At 48.5% G+C, this 22,346-nt stretch overlaps 2 protein-coding genes across 7 annotated transcripts in view; one reads left to right on the top strand and one right to left on the bottom strand.

The window, feature by feature from the left end:
• Nucleotides 1–97: 97 nt before the first annotated feature.
• GSTZ1 (glutathione S-transferase zeta 1) lies at nt 98–16,805 on the bottom strand. Of its 4 annotated transcripts, none has more exons than XM_050956573.1 (9): nt 16,700–16,804; nt 8,938–8,989; nt 7,853–7,920; nt 6,651–6,731; nt 5,993–6,118; nt 5,063–5,135; nt 4,056–4,108; nt 1,367–1,416; nt 98–535 (listed from the first exon to the last, which is right to left on the bottom strand). In XM_050956573.1, the coding sequence occupies exons 1-9, from the start codon at nt 16,718–16,720 to the stop codon at nt 409–411; spliced, it is 651 nt and encodes a 216-aa protein (XP_050812530.1). In that variant the 5' UTR covers nt 16,721–16,804; the 3' UTR covers nt 98–408. The 4 variants fall into 4 exon arrangements, with proteins under 4 accessions (XP_050812530.1, XP_050812531.1, XP_050812533.1 ...); XM_050956574.1 differs by lacking the exon at nt 16,700–16,804 and adding an exon at nt 9,702–10,009; XM_050956575.1 differs by lacking the exon at nt 98–535 and adding an exon at nt 542–700 and having other exon boundaries at nt 16,700–16,805.
• A 1,795-nt stretch (nt 16,806–18,600) lies between these two features.
• Nucleotides 18,601–22,346, top strand: part of POMT2 (protein O-mannosyltransferase 2) — a 43,381-nt gene continuing 39,635 nt past the window's right edge. For all 3 annotated transcript variants that reach the window (XR_007774921.1, XM_050957191.1, XM_050957190.1), the window contains exons 1-2: nt 18,601–18,827; nt 21,538–21,622. Coding sequence is in view for 2 of the 3 variants with exons in the window: in XM_050957191.1 (XP_050813148.1) it covers nt 18,601–18,827; nt 21,538–21,622 (312 nt within the window). In the remaining variant the exon portion in view is untranslated. The remainder of the gene's footprint in view (nt 18,828–21,537; nt 21,623–22,346) is intronic.

Genomic DNA, 22,346 nt, shown 5'->3' with positions numbered 1-22,346 from the left:
CTGTAAAAGTCGATTACCCTCACCCTCCACAATAAAAAAAAGCTAAGATATCTTCCGCAAGCCCATTCCTGGGCCCAAAGCCACACAAATGCAGGGCTCACGATAGCTATTGATGCTTCTCCTTTAATCTGCTACGTGGTGAGATTGAAGGTAGTTAAACATGATCGGGGTAAGCATGACCTTTCCCTACCATACTCAGGTCTGCAATGGGCCACCCACAGCTTCTTTCAGCGTACAGGGGCATGGGTGCTCGCTCTCTTTCTCCTTCCTCCGATGCAGCTGGCAAGGATACATCAATGCTATGGCTGCCTGCTGGGCTTTCCTTCTCTGGGCAGAGTGTGATCCATTTCTCTGCCACCCCTGCCCTTGTGCTTTAGAGAGGAGCAGAGCCCGCTTGTAGGAAGGACCTTAGGCTCGCAGCTCTGCGGGGGTATCCGGCTGCCGGCACGGGTGGCTCACTTGGAATGCCTCTAGCTCCAGAAGGGCTTTATTGATTCTGGTGATCGTGGGGTATGGAGCCAGGTCCACTTTAAATCTACAAAGAGAAGAGAGATGCAGTCAGATACTCCCAGCTAGACAGTCCAGCAGCAAGCACTAAGGGGGAGTTCTACAGAATCCCTGCTCCACGGACCCAGGGCAGCACGATCAGCACACAGCTCCAGAAAAGTCAAGCAGATCATCTGGCAGATCGGGGCCTACTCTGCACCAGGAAAAAAGTTGTGTTCTGATCATGTGTTAGCTAAGATCACCTCTAGGATCTACCTTGGCCTGCTAATGTGTGAAAGCAGCCGTGTCTTCACTAGGATTTTACCTCTCGCATGTTACATTATGTTGGTTAGCATGGGGCAAGAAACGCACCTTTTTTCCTAGAATGGATACCCCCACTGGTCTTACAGACACTTTTTTTTTTTTTTTTTTTTTTTTTTTTTAAATAAGGTTGCCAGTCATGGTATCCAAATATCTTCTTTCTCCTGGAGTGTGCAATGCTGCAGTTCTGGCTGCAAGAGGCCCTTTCAATAAGGGTTTCTACTAGCCCTAAGAGGCTGCGTTTCCCATGCTTTCTGCATAGGTGGGGATACAGAATCAGGCCTGTCTAAGCTCATGTGGGTGCAGCTGCCAGTCTTGCTCTGGGGGCCTTAGGGAAGAAATCCCAGCTCCTCACTTTTGTGAGCCCTCAAAAGATACAGGGTTTTGGAAATGAAAAAATCATGAGGAGAAGAATACCCCGATAAAGATGTGAGGGCAGGGGGAAGGAGTGCTATCCCAATTTGCTTGAGCATCAGCAGGAGAAAGGTCAGGCTTGGCCATCAACTAGGCCTCTGGTGCAAGAAGTGGAGTCTAATGGGGCTGACCAGCCTTCATTTACCTCTCAGCATTGTGAACCTGAGGGACCAAGCACAAGTCAGCCATGGAAACCTGCAGTGAAGGAAAGAAAACTGGTCAAAACAATTCAGAACCCCACCCTCCTGCCCAGGGCACTGGCTGGTGCTACAGATTGTCAGGCCCATTTTTTCCCCAAAAGCCCTTCTCAGCACTCGCCCTGTTCTGTACAGTTCTGACCCTATAGTGGGCCTTATGAAGAGCAGGAGGCTGCCTCCCAGTCCAGCTCCTTACAGGACCTGGAACAGCAGTGGGTGGTTGTTTCAATTTCAAGCTATAGCTACACCCACCCAATACATGCTAGTGCAGGAGAGATGAACCACTGACAGATGAAAATGGTTGTACATGTTTATGTTCAGTGTTTACTTTCCACTGGCACCAGGTGTTACCAAAATGAAAGAGGAGGGGCCTGACTGGCTCAGGGGGATGGGATACAAAGCTATTTACCTCTTGGGCAGCTGCCCCAGTGCTGCCTGGAACAGTAGTGACCATAAACTGTTACTCTCTGATGCCTTTTGGGGGCTGGGATGGGTGTTTCCATGTTGAAACTAAGCTTGTTTGTTTCTTCCACACTGGAAGGAGGGCAGTTATTCTTTTACCAACTTCCATGCAGCATGAAAGAGTTGAATTGGGAGCTCTGGGGCTGCACAGAAGGTCTCCCTCTCTGCAAGCAGGCTTAGTTGCTGGGCATGGGGACAATGCAGAATGGAACCCTTGGAGTCACTTGCAGCTGCTAATCATTGGCCCCAGGAGAACTGCATGGTTACGCACCATGGGGACCAATTCATTAGGACAGCACAGCACCATGAGATTCCTAGGGCAACTCTGCCACTGAGCAAACAAATCCAGGTGCCCCTCCAAAGAGGGAGCAGACAACCAGTTGGGGACATAGGCACTGACTCCCTGGGTGCTCTCGGGCTGGAACACCCACGGGGAAAAATTGGTGGGGGCTAAGCACCCACCAGCAGCTCCCCGCCTCACCCCCCCCATCCCAGCTTGTCTCTGCTCTGCCTCCACCTCCTCCCCTGGGCACACCACGTGCCTGCTTCCCCCCCCCCGGCTCCCAGCATTTGCACCACGAAACAGCTGATTTTCACAGCAAGCTCTGGGAGCCAGGGGTAAAAGCGGGCATGTGGTGCACCCAGGGAAGAGGTGGGAGTGAGGTGGGATTTGGGGAAGGGGCAGGGAGCGGGTGGAGTTGGGGCAGAGACTTTAGGGAAGGGGTTGGAATGGGGTGGGGGCAGGTGCAGGAAAAGGGTGGAGTAAGGGTGGGGGCAGGGGCGGAGGGGCGCGAGCTCCCACCGGCACCAGGGAAAATTGGTGCCTCTGGTTAGGGATGGTGAGTTGGATCCGTGATAAGTGAACCTCTCATTTGCATTGTAGTAGCTTCACGAGGAACCAACCAAGGCCCTATTGTGCTTGGCTGTATGTGTACACACACACAGTGTAACGGATAGTTCCTACACTACAGAGCTTATAACCTAAATAGGACGGACTGGGGCAGGAGGGAAGTACTACTATTTCCATTTTAGAGATGGAAAACTGAGGCATAGAGAGAGTAGTGATTTGCCCAGGGCAGATACTGGGCAGAGCCATGAATTTACCCAGATTTCTTCATAGAAATATAGGACTAGAAGGGAGTTGAGGAGTCATCAAATCCAGCCCTCTGTACTGAGGCAGGAACAAGTAAACTTAACTGTCCCTAACAGGTTATCTAGCCTGTTCTTAAAAAACTCCAGTGATGGGGATTCCCCAGCCTCCCTGGGTGGAGTGGAGTGGGGGTGGAGTGCTATATAGGGGAGAAGCCTATTCCAGAATTTAACTATCCTTATAATTCAAATTTTTCCCGTTATATCTAACCTAAATCTCCCTTGCAGTTTAAGCCCATTACTTCTTGTCCTACCTTCAGTGGACATTAAGAACAGCTTCTTTATTACAGCCCTTAACGTAGCTGAAGACTGTTATCAGGTCTCAGTCCAGTGCCTTGGCTACCAAACCAAGCTTCCTTCCATGGGTTAATGGAGTGAAGCAACTGCAGGACTAGGACGTTAAGCTCAGGGACTGGGCAGCCTCCTGAAGTCTCTCATACTTTCTGCTCTGGCTGGAAATGGTAGCAAAATGAGCTGTACTAGTTAGGCTGTTTGGTTTTCTTTAAAATGTAAGTGATAACGAGGTGCTGCGGTGGCAGGGCTGGAGACTGCACCCTGTGTCAATGGGCATCACCACAGCCACTGTGCCTGCTTGGACCAGGAGTGGCTACCTCCAAGGGGTTTTAGTCCTTAAGACTTTAGCAAGATGGCCGCCAAAGAGGCTGGTTTGTGCTGCAGAGAGGTAGCATACAGACAGGGCCAAGCAAATGTCCCTTCTAGCCCATGGCTTTTTGCCATCCTCAGAGAGCTGGGAAAGGGAAAGCTGTCCGCCTCCTGTGTGAAATGCAATGAAATGGCTACTCCCCAAAGGAGGAGGAACTAGGGAAGGAGAGCAGGTAATGGGTTGAGTCGGATGCTTGCAGCCCTGCTTCTTATGAAGAGGCCCACGGAATGTTCTGTCTGCATATACCTTGAGCACAGGGTGTGGTTGTGCGGTGACTCCACAGCCTCTATGCCCAAAACCAGTCCCAGATAAATGCTAGGCTATCCATGCCTTCTGCAAGCTGTGCTGTCTGATCTCCTTACCTCATCCCCAATGCAATAGCGCCCAGCAGTGTGCTGCAGGATCTGCTCCAGAGCTGCAGAAAGAGACAGTGCATTGGGTCAGGAATCAGCAACTCTCACTTTCAGCGGCTTAAAGGGGAGTGGTGCTAAATTGCCATCAGCCTTTTGGATTGAGTCTTGTGAACCAAGGTACCCTGAGTTGAGCTAGAAGGAAGAAACCCAGGGCAGCACTTATAGGGAAGGAGACTCTCACTGGAGCTGAGGAAGGAGGGTGTTTTGGGACTCAGCCATTTTGGACCCAAGATGGTTTCAAAAGGACAAAATAGGCTTCCTATTCTTCCCCTCTGCCCCTTGCCTCCACTGTTAGTGGCAGGGAGAAGGGCTTCCCTATACGAAGAGACTAAAGAGCAGAACTGGAAAGAAGAAGAACAGGAAGGTTCAGGATACAGAGATATAAACTGAGTGAAGCAGGGAGGGCCAGTCACTCCTATTGCCCTATCTCAGGTCAGTGGAACAAGGAGGCCCAGAGTGAAATTAAAGGCAACTTATTGAGAGGAAATAAAAATGGTATTTTGTGCCTACTAGAATTAACCCGTGGGACACTCTGCCACGGATATTGAGGCAACAAGCTTAGTACTATTTAAAATACAGGGCTGTACACTTTATATGAATGTAAAAGGCATCTGCTGTGACAGCTGGGATAAAAGGTTAAGTGTTGTCAGTCCTCATGTGTCAGAGTGTGAGCTGACTGCTACAGGGGTCAGGAAGGAATCCCCTCCTCCCTGTTTCCAGATGCAGCATTGAACTTCCTCTGGAGCATCAGATATTTAACCACTGCTGGATGTGAGATTCAGGGTCAGATGGGCCCTTGGTCTGCTCCAGCATGGCAGCAGATGATACCATAGATGGCTCATTGTTCTGTTCCTGTGCAGTAGAAAGCAGGACTTTGGACCAGATCGCCCACCAGACTGCTCATCCAGTGCTTTGTGCTATTCGCAGATGCACTGATTAATTCAGTGCAGACGTACCTTTGAAACCACAAGTGATATTGTGTTGAGCCCATTCCATCTTCTCTCCCACTTGTTTCAGGAAAGTCAGGTTCTGAGGAGGCCGAAGAGTCCCCAAATTAGCTTGATCCAGCAGGCTGTAACTTGCCACAGGCCACACACAAAACAGGGTCATCTGGGATTAGATGGTGTCAATCCCTAATCCCCAGTCCCAAACTCAGCCCTTTGGGCCACTAGAGGTTTCAGTCTCTGAACCACAGACCCACACATCCCAGTTCTTTCTCAGAGTTGCCCTTCCTACGAAACATCACTCCTTTGCCTGGGGCTCTCTCTGCAGGGGCGGCTCTGTTTTTTGCCGCCCCAAGCACGGCAGTCAGGCGGCCTTCGGTGGCATGCCTGCTGGCGGTCCACTGGTCACTCGGATTCAGCGGCGTCTCCGCAGGTGATCTGCTGGTCCTGCGCCTTTGGCATACCCGACGCTGAATTGCCACCGAAGCCGTGGGACCAGCGGACCTTCCGCAGGCATGCTGCCGAAGGCTCCCTGATTGCCGCCATCACAGTGACTGGCAGGCCAGTGCTGCGCTGGTGCCTGGAGCCATCCCTCTCTGCCCCCTGCCAAGAGGCGCTAACCTCTGCAACTGAAACCTACTGCGCTGCTTGTAAATTCAGCTCTTCTTGAATAGAAGCCCTGGGGAACCATGGACATTTCTCAGTGTCAGAGCATGTGGTCTTTGCAGGAAGTGCCTTGCTGTTTTCAGTCGGCAAAATAGGTAGATGCTGCTAACTATGCTGAGCCTGGATTCGATCCTATGCCACTGTCTGTGTGAGATCTGCCACTCTGTTGCCCATCAGCAGTTTCAACAGAATGATACTGTCACAATCTTTGAGAGACACAGACAGCTAGAAACCCAATCTGGAAGTCTCATCTGCCTGTTTGTGACAGGACAGTACCTGCAGGGGCTGAATGCCAGAAACAATGTGATCCGAAATCATCCGGGCTTGGGCTCTCTTCTTCAGATCTTGAGGCAGCAGCCTGGGGTTAGGCCGGGTCTCTTCCAGGTACTGAATTATGGCCAGCTGCAATGAGCAAGGAGACATGGGTGAGATACTGGAGGGCTAGGGAGGAGAGCCAGCCCCATTGCATGGCAAAGGAGCAGGAGTTAAAGACAGATTTCCTGTCTGAGGTCTGTCCCCTTCTGATCAGAGGTTACCACCATACCAAATACTGTCCTTTTGTGATGTGGAAAAACTTCCCTGAAGAAACTTGGTGGAGCACTCCTGGCTCACCTCTCAAGTGATCTCTCTCCCTGGCAGAAGCTACCAAAGGACAAATTACCCAGGAAAAGGTGGGATTCTGAGACAGCAGTTGAGCTGTGATCACTAATATCAGGTGCCTTTGTGCCTGATACACAGTAATCTCTCAGCTGAAGAGGAAGACAACTTCCCATGGCAGTCTCCCTGCAGGCGCTGCTTGCTATACACTTCCCAGCCGGGATCATTTTCTGTGCTCTTTAACCCAGAGACCAGGCACTCTGTGGGGGCAAAGTCCTCCCTGTGGGCAGCAGGACACAGTAAATGATTAATAGGCAGAGCTGGCTGGGCTACTCACCGACTGAGACAAGATGATGCCATCGATTTTCAGAGCCGGGACCTGCTGCATTGGATTTACTGCCTGGAATTCAGTAGAAAACTGGAGAGAAAACACTGGGATTACTATACTGTACCCAAGAAAGGCCAATTAATCCTCTCTGAAAGGGAAAACCTCAAGGGTCCCACAGCTCTGTATATTCTCTCTCCACATCTGATTGTTTGGTAGGAGTGTGGGCCAGCGCTACCTTGTCTCCCAATTCCCCTGCTCGCAAATGGATTTGCAATCTTGCTGTCTCTGATACTGCTAAAACCCTGAGGTTTCTCCACTACGTTTTCTCCTTGGCTCTTTCCTCTGCTTCAGTCCTAATGGTCCTGGTACATTATGACCCTCCTTTGGGCACCAGGAGGCACTCTTGTTGGAGCCTAGGGTTCACTCCAGGTGCATTACCCCCGCATTATCCATTGACCCAAGTGACAAGGCAAGATCCATCCCCGATCCCCCCAGCAGTGCAATTGCAGTATCATTCTCGGCTTGGCCATGTTGTCATATGCAGATTCCTGCCTCAGTGGTGCTGCAGGGCTACCTGTGCTCCAGTCAGTCAGTTTCTACAGTGTTGTTCAGTTATCTCCATGACAAATGCCTCCATTTTCTGGTGCCACCCATCCACAACCCAGGACTCTACTTGGAAATAGCAGCACCCTGCTTTTATTGCCACCACCTTATGAGCTTGGTTCCCCCATGCCGACTGAAGGCAGAGGGCCTGCCTGCAGCCTCCTGGACAATGTCAGGCACAGACATCAGAGAGGGAAGGAAACTATTAGATCTCATGCAATCAGTCTCTCTCACACTCCCTCCTGGGGGCTAAGTCAGGATGGTGAGTTTCCCTAGCATGCTGTCCAGTTCTAGTTTTAAATCCCCCAAGCAATAGAGCTAATGCCCCTTCCCATGGAGAGACAAGTCTATGGCCTGATATATGTGAGTTTCAGGAGATTTTCTTGATCTCAGCCTATGCTTAAGTCAACGCTAGGAAGGGAGGGAGTTAGGGATGCTGAAGAGGTCAGAGGCAACAGTTAGCTATGGAAAAAAGTCTGGAGTGAGCAGGCAACATAGATCCCATTTCCTTTGCCCTCTGATAATCCTGGGCTGCCAAATTTCTAGTGATGCCTAGGCTTAGCCTGTGTGCCAGCTTAGGGGGAGGCTGACTGTAGTTGCCCTCTTACCTGCTGTCCCCCATCCTTCAGGAGGTTCACTGGTTCCTGATCATAGGCAATTCCCTTCAGAGCCAGCGCTAGCGAAAACACAACATGTAGATTCAGAGAGGCATAGTGAGCCAGAAAGCTAGGCTCCAAGGAAAATGGGCTTACACAGTTTTAAAATCTCTATTGAAGACAGTGTAAAAACAAAACAAGAAACCTCTTTCCCTTCAGAGTGGTTGTTTTAGATCTCCTGTGGAAGACAGTGCCTCTGTCATGCAGTGCCCCCTAATACTTTGCTGAGGCACTGAGATCAGTACTAACACCCTATTGAATAACCCCCATTATGCCCTGCATTACAGCACCTTGGGCTGTAGGGTCAGTGGTAGCTCACAAGGGAGATTGCCCTGTGTCACCCAGGTGACTTTTGGCAAAACCTTGTTTTAACTTGTCCCCATCCAAATACCGAGCAAGCCCCACCCTGCTTAACTTGCAGGATCAGATAAGATCACATACTTCGAGGTGGTATCACTGCAAGCACAGAACACGAGGCCGCTCTAAAGAATGTGGGAGATGAAGGCATCTGGATTACATTAGTTTTATGAAGGAAGTATGTCCCTCTAACTAGCTCTAGAGAGTGTCTGGGGAAAAATGGAACTACTGAGGGCAGGGGGGGAGCCATCCAGAGCCCACTATTGAGAGGCCAGGACTGAGAAGAAAGGACAACAGAGATCCCCCCTTATTCTACCAAAGGTGGGTAGATGGTTAAAAGTTTGTAACAAACAAACATGAGATATTCTTTCAATCCCAGTATGTATCTTGTCTGCCCATTGCCGCTCCAGTTTCAACGGGGTACATGAAATGGTTATTCTCTTGATTCCCTGCTAGCCTTCCCCTCCACCAAATGCAAATTGATTCTGGTGTTTGCTCTCTCCTCCCCCTGGAGAAGTGACGGAAACCCAAAGTCACTGTTTTTTCAGTTGCATGTCTGCTGATCTCTCTCTCACTAAGTAGGTCACTGATTAGTTTGGTTAGTGAAAGGAGTTAGTGTTCAAGAAAGGTAGTGGAGTTGACAGTGCCAGAGCAAAGAAGAATTAAATACCAGATCTTACCAATTCTCACTCTCCAGGAGCAGGAACTTCGGAAATAACTATAAAGAACTGGCTAAGAGGAGAGAGAGGAAAGCAGATTACATGATGGTAATGCTAGCAGTTTCTCAGCGAGAGGGAAGCATTTTTCCTTCTGACCCTTTGAAAATTTGATCAGTTTTGATGCATTTCAACAAGGATACAAGTCAGGTGAGCTTGGGTCCTGCAAAATGTCTTTCTTTGTCACTTTCAGATGTGGGCTTCTTTATCATGCCATTGATTTTTAAAGTAAAATTCCCTTTTGTTTACAGTGAGAAGCTCCATTTGAAACCTCAGTGGCATGAGCCAGCCCTTTGAGCCATTCACCGACACGCATGTTCCCAATGTGGAACAGAAGCTTCTCATCCAAGCAAGTGCTGAGAGCGCAGGGAAGTGAATCTCTAGTTTAACTACTGAACCAAGGAACCTCCCAGCCAGGAGCGGCGCCAGGGTTTTTTGGCGCCCTAGGCAGGGGTCCTTCCGTGCTCCCGGTCAGCGGTGGCAATTCTGTGACGAGGGGGGGCCTTCTGCACTGCCAGTCTTCGGGGCACTTCAGCGGCGGGTCCTGGAGTGAGTGAAGGACCTGCCGCAGAATTGCCGCTGAAGACCCAGAGCGCGGAAGGACCCCCCGCAGCCGAGAGCCGCAAAGTGCCACCCTCCCAAATCCTGGCGCCCTAGGCGACTGCCTAGGTCGCCTAAATGGAAGCGCTGGCCCTGCTCCCAGCTGCTTTAAACCCTTTGGATCTCACCCTTCCAGAGGAATCCATGGTCTGTGTATGCAGTTCACTCCAAAGAGTGAAAGCCACGTGGCCCTACCTTCTCTTTTCACTCAGCTGGGGTGGGGGAAGGCTTGGCCCCTACAGCCAATGAGAAAAGTGCCAGAATCCAAATTCTTCATAGCTTCCTGTGTTCAGAATGTCGGGGACCCGAACCCAGACGGCGAGGTTCGTTGTCTGACCGCAAAGGAGACAGGCAACACCAGCAGTTAGGAATGTAGGGGAGTTAAGAACAGACAGAGAACAGAACCAGGAAATGAATACAGGGAGGCTGGCTCCTTATCAGCTCTTCAGACGAACTGCTCCTAACACAGCACAGCTGGTACTAAGCCAGGAATGCAGCTGCTCTCTTATCTCACTTTTTCCCAGCTCTTTATGAGACATGCTGCTTCTCGGTATTTTTCCACTCAAGGATTACCCAGAAACCTCTGTTAGTCTGACTTCGGTCAGGTTGGCATACCTGTTTTTGTGCTATATCTTTATTCAGGCCTAACAAGAAGATTCAGCAATGGGAACTGGAAGGATTCAGTTCTGTTGTGAGTGAATATCCTGTATCAGCCACACCTATAATTCTCTTTAGGTTGATATATTGAACCCATCACTGTGATATCTGGCTCTTGTCAAGATGGATAAAATATTTATATAGAGACTTTTGGGTTGCTGGAAGCTGCAAGTGCAGAAATACAACTTGGTAGGATAATAAAAGGAGAGCCTGTTCTAAAAACAGGGTTTCTGTTATCACAAAGATGCCAGCTTTTCCGAGCAGGGACTGTCTTTGTGTAAAACTGGGAATACACTGTGTAACATACAACAAAGGTTCCTCCTCTGTACACAAGACTTGTTTGTATTTCTTATTAACAAATAATAAACCTCTAGCTACTTCCTTTGGAGGACACCAAAGCACGTCAGAAAATGTTAATAAATTAACTCCACATGCCACCCCTTCTTCCTCTCCCCCCAAAATGCAGTGTCATGATAGCCCCATTTTACAGAGGGGAATACTGTACCAGAGAGAGGAAGTGACTTGTCCATTGATTCCTGTGACAATGGCAGAACCAGAACTAAAACCCAGGAGTCCTGAGTCCCAGTCCTGTATCTAAGCTCTAAATCATTTTCACAGCTAAATATTAGATTAATTTAAACTGTTTACAGAATGTAAATGTTTGACTAAATTATCCCAGCCAAAGTTCACCGGAGGAATGGTTGGTAGGAGGGCAGGGAAGGAAGGAATGCTGCAGTATTACCAGCTCTTGGGATTTTCCTGTGACATTCATGCTATTTGGTGATTTTCACAAAGTCTCAGCTCCTGAAGTCATAAGATTATGTGAAAATCTCAGTTTTCATTTTAAAAAATAGTAACTTTCTAGCCCTCGTGGTTGCAGATCAAAACTGGAAACCACAAACTCTAAGGAATCAAAAACCAGAAGGTAAAGAAAAAACATCCAAAATGTATTAATTTTGTTCATCTTTCTTTAAGACCTTGCTCAGAATTTTTGAACACTTGGAATTGGCAATATCTTCCCTTTGCCTCTCTGTTCCCTGGCTCTAACCTACCAGTCAAGGAAGACATTTTCCTGCTTGTTCTCTCTATATATTTCTGCAGTCTGCCTGATCATTTGTTAACTGAGTGCCATGCATGTAAATTGTGTCATGCTGATGACCTCACTCTTTAGTTTCAAGGCCCCTGAGGATGAGGGGAAAGCATCACATTTACTTTACAACTTAGGACCCTTTGTCACTTGAGACAGTGCCAGCTCAAGTTAACATTGCCTTTCAGAGATGTGAAAGGCCAAGAAATTGGTCTGCACAGGGAGAAGGGAGGTGAAGAGAAGATCTGGGGCAGTAAGTCCTCCCAGTCACATGCTGGGTGTGCAGAAGTGCAATCAGATTCCAAAGAAGATTCATGACCCTAAGAACATTAGAATGGCCATACTGGGTCAAAGCAAAGGTCCGTCCAGCCCAGTATCCTGTCTTCCGACAGTAGTCAATGCTAGGTAACCCAGAGGTAATAAACAAAACAGGTAATCATCAAGTGATCCATCCTCAGCTTCTGGCAAACAGAGGCTAGGGACACCATCCCTGTCCATCCTGACTAATAGCCATTGTTGGACCTATCCTCCATGAATGTATCTAGTTCTTTTCTGAACCTTGTTATAGTTTTGGCCTTCACAGCATCTTCTGGCAAAGAGTTCCACAGGTAGACTGTGAGTTGTGTGAAGAAATACTTCCTCTTGCTTATTTTAAATCTGCTGCCTATTAATTTCATTTGGTTGACCCCTAGTTCTTGTGTTATGAGAAGGAGTAAATAACACTTTCTTATTTACTTTCTCCACACCAGTCATGATTTTAGAGACCTCTATCAGATCCCCCCCTTATTCGTCTCTTTTCCAAGCTGAAAAGTCTCAATCATATTACTCTCTCCTCATGACTCCTTCACTGAGAAGAACCATTGACTCTTGTTTCTATTCACATTTCATTCTTTAGTGAGGAGGTCGGGAGTAGTATGGATAAAGAACAGAGCAGCTGATGGAGTCAGGACTCTTGTGTTCTATGCTTGGCTCTGCTTGTGGTGATGTAGCACATGACCTGGACATAACCTCTATGTGTGAAATGGGGCACGGGATGACAACTCTTTTACTTAACTAGGGGACTGTGAGACTTAATGCACTGATGGCTGTAAAGTGCTTAGAGAGCATCAGCCGGAAGAAGCTGCCAGTACAAAATACTACAGTGTGTTCCTGGTGACACTTATACCTTGGAACTTATTTCACTGGCTAATAACCTGACTCTTCCCCTCAAACTTTGCCCAGCTGAGGACCACATTGATAGCTGGGTAACAGCTGGAGGCTACATCCTACATGGTTTAAAATGGATCATATTGCAGCAGCTTACATCTTTAATAGGGGCATACAGCCCACACAGCATACAGGTTCCGTTATGCAGCAATAGTTCTTAAGGCTCAGTGGGAACTTCTTGGCGCAACAAGGAGCACCATGTGCCTGTGTCATAGGTCTCACCCCCACTCTGAACTCTAGGGTACAGATGTGAGGACCTGCATGGACACTTCTAAGCTTAATTACCAGCTTAGATATGGTCTCGCTGCCACCATCCAGAATTTCTAAGTACCTAGATCACTCCCTTTCCCCTCAAAACCTTCCCCTCCCTGGGTAGCCTTGAGAGACTCCTCCACCAATCCCTGGTGAGTCCAGATCCAATTCCCTTGGATCTAAAAAAAAAAAAAACAGGGAAGAAAATCAATCAGGTTCTTAAAAAGGCAGCTTTTAATTAAAGAAAAAAAAGGTAAAAGAAAACCCTCTGGGAGAGATTAGCATATCAGCTACTCTCACAGACAACAGATTCAAAACACAGAGGATGTTCCCCTGGGCAAAATTCTAGATAATGTTTTCGCCTCTTAGCTCAGAGAGCCGACACAAGAATACCCAAATTTGATAATTCCCTTAATGGTACCAAGACAAGTTACAAAGAAATAAACATAAACCTATTTATCCCTTTCTAAAACTTACTACTCTGATAAGAGGTTGTTTCCTTGATCTTTTTCACTCCAGCTGAAACTGAGGCCTGGTCTACACTACACGTTTAAACCAAATTTAGCAGCAGTAAACCGATTTAACCCTGCACCTGTCCACACAATGAGGCCCTTTATATCGATATAAAGGGCTCTTTAAACCGGTTTCTGTACTCCTCCCCGATGAGAGGAGTAGCGCTGAAATCGGTATTGCCATGTTGGATTAGGGTTAGTGTGGCCGCAAATCGACGGTATTGGCCTCCAGGCGGTATCCCACAGTGAGCTCTGGAAAGCAATCTGAACTCGGATGCACTGGCCAAGTAGACAGGAAAAGCCCCGCGAACTTTTGAATTTCATTTCCGGTTTACCCGAGTGTGGAGCTCTGATCAGCACGGGTGGTGATGCAGTCCCAAATCCAAAAAGAGCTCCAGCATGCACCGTATGGGAGATACTGGATCTGATCGCTGTATGAGGAGACAAATCTGTTCTATCTGAGCTCCGTTACAGAAGACGAAATGCCAAAGCATTTGAAAAAATCTCCAGGCTATGAGAGACAGAGTCCACAACAGGGACTCAGCACAGTGCTGCGTGACAAGCGTAACGGAAAGCCAAAGAATCAAATGGATGCTCATGGAGGGAGGGAGGGAGTACTGAGGACTCCAGCTATCCCACAGTCCCCTGCAGTCTCCGAAAAGCATTTGCATTCTTGGCTGAGCTCCCAATGCCTGAAGGGTCAAAACATTGTCCTGGGTGGTTCAGGGTCTATCTCGTCAATTTACACACACACACACACACACACACCCCCGTGAAAGAAAAGGGAAAAAAATTGTTTCATGCCATTTTTCAATGTCACTGTTTGTCTACTGCATGCTGCTGGTAGATGCGGTGCTGCGGCGCAGAACAGCAGCATCCTCTCCCCTTCCTTTCCTGATGGCAGATGGTACAAAATGGTGGAAAACCGTCATCATCCCGTGAGAGCTCCTGGCTGGCCTCGGTGAGGTCGGCCGGGGGTGCCTGGGTAAAAATGGGGATGACTCCCTGTCATTCCTGGCAGATGGTACAAAATGTTGGGTAATCGTCCTCATCATAGCAGCTGGAGGATGAGCTCCATCGCCCCACCCCCCGCCCCTTCGTGTCTAAAGAAAAGATTCTGTACTCCCTGGACTATCATAGCAGCGGGAGGCTGCGCTCCTATCCTCCCCAACCCTTTAATGTCCTGCCTGGACTATCATAGCTGCTGGAGGCTGCCTCCCCCTCATTTTATCTCACTAAAAAGTCAGTGTTTCTTATTCCTGCATTCTTTATTACTTCATCACACAAATGGGGGGGACACTGCCACGGTAGCCCAGGAGGGGTGTGGGAGGAGGGAAGCAACAGGTGGTGCTTTTGCAGGGGCACCCCCTAGAATGGCATGCAGCTCATCATTTCTGCAGGATCTCTGGGGCTGTGACCCGGAGCGGCTGTACTCTCTGACTCTCTAGTAGACTTGCCCCATATTCTAGGCAGGACTGACTCTATTTTTAGACAAAACATAAAGAAGGGAATGACCCGAGGAGTCATTCCCATTTTTGTCCATGCGCCCCCAGCCGACCTCAGCGAGGCCAGCCAGGAGCCCTCATGACAGCAGCAGATGGTACAAAATGATTGATAACTGTCATCGCCAATTTCCAATTGCAAATGGTACAAAATAATTGATAACCGTCATCTCATCACCTGTTTAAAATGGCAGACTGTGCAATAGGGATGGTAACCATCTCTGCTAACTTGCAAAGGCAAATGAATGCTGCTGTGTAGCACTGCAGTACCACCTCTGTCAGCAGCATCCAGTATACATACGGTGACAGTGACAAAAGGCAAAACAGGCTCCATGGTTGCCATGCTATGGCATCTGCCAGGGCAATCCAGGGGAAAAGGGCATGAAATGATTGTCTGCCGTTGCTTTCACGGGGGAAGGATTGAGTGACAACATTTACCCAGAATCACCTGCGACACTGTTTTTTGCACCATCATGCATTGGGATCTTAACCCACAATTCCAATGGGCGGGGGAGACTGCGGGAACTATGGGATAGCTACGGGATAGCTACCCAGAGTGCATCGCTCCAGAAATCAATGCTAGCCTCGGAACATGGACGCTTACCACCGAATTAATGTGCTTAGTGTGGACGCTCACCACCGAATTAATGTGCTTAGTGTGTCCACATGCACTTGACTTTATACAATCTGTTTTACAAAACCGGTTTATGTAAAATCGGAATAATCCCGTAGTGTAGACATACCCTGAAACTGACTAAAGGAAACTTCCCTCCTTCCTTTTGAAACATCTTGTTCCCCATTGGTTCCTCTGGTCAGGTGTCAGCTAGGCTAGGTGAACTTTTTAACCCTTTACAGGTAAAAGAGGCATTAACCCTTAACTATCTGTTTATGACACCCTGCAACCCTGTTTCCCTCTAAGTGTCACTTCTTCCCGGGCTTTCACTGATATCTATATGTCTCAGGCTGTATCAACCGGACCAGACTCTTTGTATCCTGACCATTTGTTGATTCCAACCGCAACACTGTAACAGCCCTGTGTGCATTACCTGCCTCAGTACAGCAGCCCTGGCAACAATGGATAAGGTAGGATTAGAGAGGGGAAAAGCGTTCCTCTGAGGTATGCCCAAGGGTTGGAAACCCATCTGAAACTCTCCACCTGTGCTTTGTTAGATTATAATTTATCATCAGATCATAACCCAAAAGAACAGAATAAATCACTCAGCTCTTAATCATCCAATACATGTGCAGAAGTTTCACTACCATAGGTCACGGGAGAGGAAAATATACCAAATATACCATATGTTGTAATTTATGATAGTTCTATATCATTTGCTGCACATGATGTTTAAACTCTGATCCAAATTCCTTGCCCTTCCCACAAACACACATGCCATCTGGTGGGATGCCTCTTGTTAAATGTTGAAATCCAATCTGATCACTTACAAAATCTTCTGTGTTCTGCAGCTGTCCTTATACTAAGCAGTTTATTTCTTTCCTGGAGACTTTTACGTGGAGGCACTGGATACTAACTAAGGTCTCGGTCCTGCAAGTTGTTCTACCTGGACAAAGTCCAAGTGAAGTCAATGTGGCTCTGCAGAGGCATAGGGTTCTGCCTGTATAGGACATACTGCAGGACTCAGAGTTTAAACTGAATCCAGGGATTACTTACATCTGATCAAGGGGCCACAATTTCAGCCCATCTTCTATAAAACGTGTGGGGTTGAGGGTAGCTACAACCCTGTCTGAAAATGCACAGTGTGCACTTCAGATGCCTCTGAATTAACCTGAAGATCCTCGAGCTGAAGCTGCATTATCTGTAGGAGAAATAGGAACTTCTCTTTGTGCAACCAGAGTGAAAGAAAAAGCCCCAATTCTGCTCTCTGTCTCTGGTCCCCAGTAGCAGTAAATACCTTCACTAAGGCAGTACTCATCTTGCACTTTCAGCTCCGCTCTGTTCTGTTTCCGCCGTTGAATAAACAGAAGTCACACAGATGCTAACATTGCATTGGCTGACGCATCCTCCCTCACGTGCTTTCTATAGGTCTATTACTGCTGCCAGTCTTATTCAGATAAGACCCCAGGCATGCTTTGAGATTTGCTGGGATTCTGGGAGTCGTAGTTCTAGATGCTTTTCCATGTCTTAAAGCGTCTCGATTGGATAGTTTTATGCCCAAAGTTTAGATTTTTGTAAGGAGAAAAACATTTTAAAAATCCTCATATTAACTGAAACGTTTTAATATTATTTTCTAAAATTTCAATGAAGAATTTGAATGTAAACATCCCCCCCAAAGTAATTGCAACGCTGAGAGTGTAGCATGCAGTTCAAAAACCAGAAAGTGAATCTGGCTAGCAATGAAAGTAAATCTGATCGATTAAGTACTATTGTATAGGCATGACAAACTTTGCAAGTGCTGTGTGTGCCCAGCTGATATGTGTGTGAGCAGTGGAAGGGCAGTCACTGGGTGTGTCTGTCAGTGAATGAGGATGGGCAATGAATGTGCACATACTGTGGGCACACATAAGATGTGTGTGTTGTGTGGGGTCCGTCAATGAATGGGGGCAAGTAGTAGGTGTGCCCATGATGTGCACATGAGCTGTGGCTGTTTGTAGACAGCACAGTTACCGTGTGTGTGGTCTGTCAGCAAATGGGGGCAGTGGGTATGCGCGGTGGGGCCAGGCAATCATTGGGTGTGTGTGGGGGGGAAGTCTGTCAGTTAATGGGCCTGCAGGGTCATGGGCAGGGCATTCATGGAGTGTCTGTGGGGTTCTGTCAGTGAATGGGGAGTGGCAGTCCCAGGGTGTCTGTCAGTGAAGGGGGGCGGGCAGGGCAGTGTTGGGGTGTCTGTGAGGTTCTGTCAGTGAATGGGGAGTGGCAGTCCCAGGGTGTCTGTCAGTGAAGGAGGGCAGGCAGAGCAGTGTTGGGGTGTCTGTGGGGTTCTGTCAGTGAATGGGGAGTGGCAGTCACAGCGTGTCTGTCAGTGAAGGGGGGCAGGCAGGGCAGTGTTGGGGTGTCTGTAGGGGTCTGTCAGTGAATGGGAGTGGCAGTCCCAGGGTGTCTGTCAGTGAAGGGGGGGGGAGGGCAGTGTTGGGGTGTCTGTGGGGGTATGTCAGTGAATGGGGAGTGGCAGTCACAACGTGTCTGTCAGTGAAGGGGGGCGGGCAGGGCAGTGTTGGGGTGTCTGTGAGGGTCTGTCAGTGAAGGGGGCGGGGAGGGCAGTGTTGGGGTGTCTGTGGGGGTCTGTCAGTGAATGGGAGTGGCAGTCCCAGGGTGTCTGTCAGTGAAGGGGGGCGGGGAGGGCAGTGTTGGGGTGTCTGTGGGGGTCTGTCAGTGAATGGGGAGTGGCAGTCACAGCGTGTCTGTCAATGAAGGGGGGCGGGCAGGGCAGTGTTGGGGTGTCTGTGGGGGTCTGTCAGTGAATGGGAGTGGCAGGCAGAGCAGTCAAGGGGTGTTTGTGAACGGGGGGCGGGCAGGGCAGTCACGGGGAGTCTGGAGGGGTCTGCAAGTGAAAGGGGGCGGGCAGGGCAATCTCGGGGTGCCGGCTGGGCGCGGAAGGAGGTGACGGGTCCCCACCGTTTCCTTTCACGCTGCGCAGGGTCCGTTCTGTGGCATTTCCGACCTGTCTCTCGCTTGACCCTGCCACCAGCCGGGGTGACGCTTTGGCCCCGGGCGCGGAGAACTACAACTCCCACGATGCCCTGCGAGGGAACCAGACTCCGCTTCCCGCCATGCCCTACGGCGCGGACTCCCTTTCCCTTGATGCCGTGCGCGGTGGTGCCCGGCTGCCGGCGCCTCCCTCGTGTCGGGGCGCAGATGACGCTGGCGGCGGGGCGCTGCCAGGCCGAGTCGGGCCCGCGCTGCGGGGGGCTGCGGCAGCGCCGACCTCGCAGGCCGGCCGGCGAGCCGAGCCGTCCCTCTCCTCCTCCGCGGGCCTGGGCTCCCCTGGAAGCTCCAGTCGGGGTCTGGGCCCCGCTGGCCTCCATCACCCTCCTCAGCTTCGCCTCCCGCTTCTACCGCCTGTCCGAGCCGCCGCACGTCTGGTGAGGGGCGCGACGCTATGGCAACGGGGGTGGGGCTGGCGGTCAGGCCGCGGGAGGGGGGCGGAGTCACGGCTGGGTCGGTCAGGGGCCCAGTGCCGGGTTTAGGAGCCGCTTGCCCGCGTGGGGAATGAATGGGGGTTTGGTGAGGCGCTGGCAGCCCCGTGGGGTTGGGGCAGCGACAGGCGCCTGCCCGCGGCTGTGTGGCTGGCTGGGCCTTGGGAGTGGGGCAGGGGTATGGGGCGCAGCTCCCCGCTCGCCCCGCTGACAGTCGTCACCTAGCGGGTCAGCATCCCGCAGCTGGTGGCTAGTCATGCCCCATTGCCTCGCTGATTGAGTATGTGAGCCCGATGGGATGGGGTGAATAACATGGCCAGCAGGGACACTTCCAGGTAGGGGTTGCTCAGCGCCGGATTTACACTTTACATGCTTCTAGGCACAGCATCTTGAGCAGTCCCCGGCCTACATGTGTTCCGTTTAAAAAAAAAAAAAACATTTTAACCCATTTTAATTTTAGGTGCCTCTGGAATGCCGGCCCTCCTACGCATGTGCCTTCTGTGCCTAAATGGAAATCCGGCCCTGGGGATGCTTGTGGGGCATAGCTGAAGGGGTCAAGACAAGGGGGGCGTGGCAGAGAGGAGACTTAGCCAGCAAATTGTAGTGAGCTCAGTGAATGAGGCAGCTGTGGTGAGTTGCTGGGAAAAGAGGCTCCTACCACCTCATGTGGTGGGAGGTTGCTTTTGAAGGCTCTTCTGTCCACACTGTCTCTGGAACAATTGTCTGGAAAGATCCATCCTCCATCAGTCTGTTTAGTCCCTATGGAGACTGATTGAAGCACTTGTGAGTGTGGATGCCAAGTGCATTTCAATTGGGGAATAAACGTTATATAACACGATAAATTGCGCTAGTGGAGACAAGGCCAAAGTGCTATATGAACATGGAGCTAGGCCATGTTCCTGGTGATAACTGTTTAGTTAGTTTATTTTTTAATGTAATGACAATGACATAAAAGAATAACTCTGTTGGACTCTAGATGCTTTTCCTATTAATAAAAATACATTGCTACAGTCATTATGAAATTAAAATTATAATACCTAGCTCTTATAAAGTGCTTTTCATCATTATTCCCATTTTACAGATGGAGAAACTGAGGCAGCACATTTTCATGCATATGCTAATCACCAGTCAACAAGTATATTATAAAGTAAAATTTCTCATTCTTCACATTCCCCTTAAAAATTGCTGTGCCCAATCACCTCATCCCTCCCCTAATGCCTGCTCTTACAGGCTTTACATAAGAACAGCCATACTGGGTCAAACCAAAGGTCCATCTAGCCCAATATCCACTTTTCCAACAATGGCCAATGCCAGGTGCCCCAGAGGGAATGAACAGATCAGGTAGTCATCAAGTGATCCATTTCTTGTTGTCCATTCCCAGCTTCTGGCAAGCACAGGCTAGGGACACCTCTGCCCATCCTGGCAATAGCCACTGATGGACCTATACTCCATGAATTTATCTAGTTCTTTTTTGAACCCTGTTATTGTCTTGACCTTCACAACATCCTCTTGCAAGGAGTTCCACAGATCGACTATGCATTGTGTGAAAAAATACTTCCTTTGTTTGTTTTAGACCTGTTGCCTATTAATTTCATTTGGTGACCCCTAGTTCGTGTGTTACGTGCAGGAGTAAATAACACTTCCTTATTTACTTTCTCTACACCTATCATGATTTTATAGACCTTTTATCATATAGCCCTTTAGTCATATCTTTTCCAAGCTTAAAAGTCACAGTTTTATTAGTCTCTCCTCATATGGAAGCCGTTCCACACCCCTAACCATTTTTGTTGCTCTTTTTTTAACCTTTTCCAATTCCAATATATCTTTTTTGAGATGTGGCCACCACATCTGCACGCAGTTTTAAAGATGTGGGCATGCCATGGATTTATATAGAGAAAATGTATTTTCTGTCTTATTTATCCCTTTCTTAATGATTCCCAACATTCGGTTTGCCTTTTTGACTGTCGCTGCACATTGAGTGGATCTTTTCAGAGAACTATCCACAATTACACCAAGATCTCCTTCTTGAGTGATAACAGATAAATTTAGACCCCATCATTTTATGTGTATAGTTGGGATTATGTTTTCCAATGTGCATTACTTTGCATTTATTAACACTGAATTTCATCTACCATTTTGTTGCCCAGTCACCTGGTTTTGTATGCATTTTTTTTTTTGTAGTACGCCAGGAAGAACAGCTGATTTGGACTATTTCAGAAGGGGGTAGGGTTAGGATTTCAATGTCAAGGGTTCATTTGGTGAACGCCCTGCCAACAATTTTCTCTATTGTATACTGAGCAGGCTCCAATTTGACCCTCATTATGGTACAGGGAGAGAGATGTATATTAGGTAAGCAGCTCCCAGGCCATTTAGGACTTAAGGGACAAAACTGACACCTTTAAACTCAATTTGACAGCCAGAAGGCAGCCAGTGTAGGTTCTGCAGCACTGGTGTGTTCATGGAGAGATATCTTGATTAATAAGGAGGCTGACCCATTTTCCATTAGCTCCAGCCTCGTAATGGATTTAACATGTAATCCCATGTTATGCATTTATCCAGTATAAAAGTGGCAAAAGATAGTCACTAGAAAAATAGACATCTATGGACATTTGATTATTTCCAGCTCCTGAGTACATCTCTCTTTTCTTTTTTTTAGTTGGGATGAAACTCATTTTGGGAAGATGGGAAGTTACTACATTAACCGGACCTTCTTCTTTGATGTCCACCCACCTCTGGGGAAGGTGAACAGCTCTCATCAGGTCTTGCGTACATTTTAGGAGGCTGTAGAATCCCCTGGTCATTGGAACAGTCCAACCAAAGCCTATTCCATTCTTCTGGTCAAAGTGTAGGATGAGCACCAGAGTTTTCTGGTTGCCCCTTCCTTGCTACCGTTGTCATCTATTTGTTGTCAAGCTGAGAGGCTGTGACATGTGGCCCCCTCTTGAGGCCACATCCTCTCTTTTCTCTTCCATGGAAAATGCCAAAAATATGGGAAAGTAAAGAGTGTGCTTAATGATGGATGTTGAAAAGGAGAAAACGATTGGTTGTAAAACATGTGCGAGTGCTTCTAGGGGAAATGAAGGCGTCTCCTTGTGGGAAGTTACAGATCCAGGGAGCTTCGCAGTTCCTACTAGCAGGAATGTGAACTAAGTGCTCTGTAAACCAGTGAACAATACTTCTTTTCTCAAAATAACATTTGAAAACAGCAGATTCTGAGCCAATCAGATCTTCATATCCAAGTCTATCACCTTGCTCATAAAATGCCAATTAAGAGAGACTTATGTTGGCTGAGGAGGATTGCAACTGGATGGGTATCTGGTATAAGAGAATAGGGTTGTTATTGCACTGCAGCCAAATGCTTTATTAAAGGCAAGAACACATTTCAGAGAGTCCTCAGTGGTGCCCGTGACAGCAATGCACATAGTTGGGATGGATTATAGCCAGATAAGATGCAGATCTACAAAT

This window comes from Gopherus flavomarginatus, chromosome 5, assembly GCF_025201925.1.
Source record: "Gopherus flavomarginatus isolate rGopFla2 chromosome 5, rGopFla2.mat.asm, whole genome shotgun sequence".
Classification (NCBI taxonomy): domain Eukaryota; kingdom Metazoa; phylum Chordata; order Testudines; family Testudinidae; genus Gopherus; species Gopherus flavomarginatus.
Note: the sequence above shows the minus strand (reverse complement) of the source record. Positions and strands in the feature narration are given on the sequence as shown.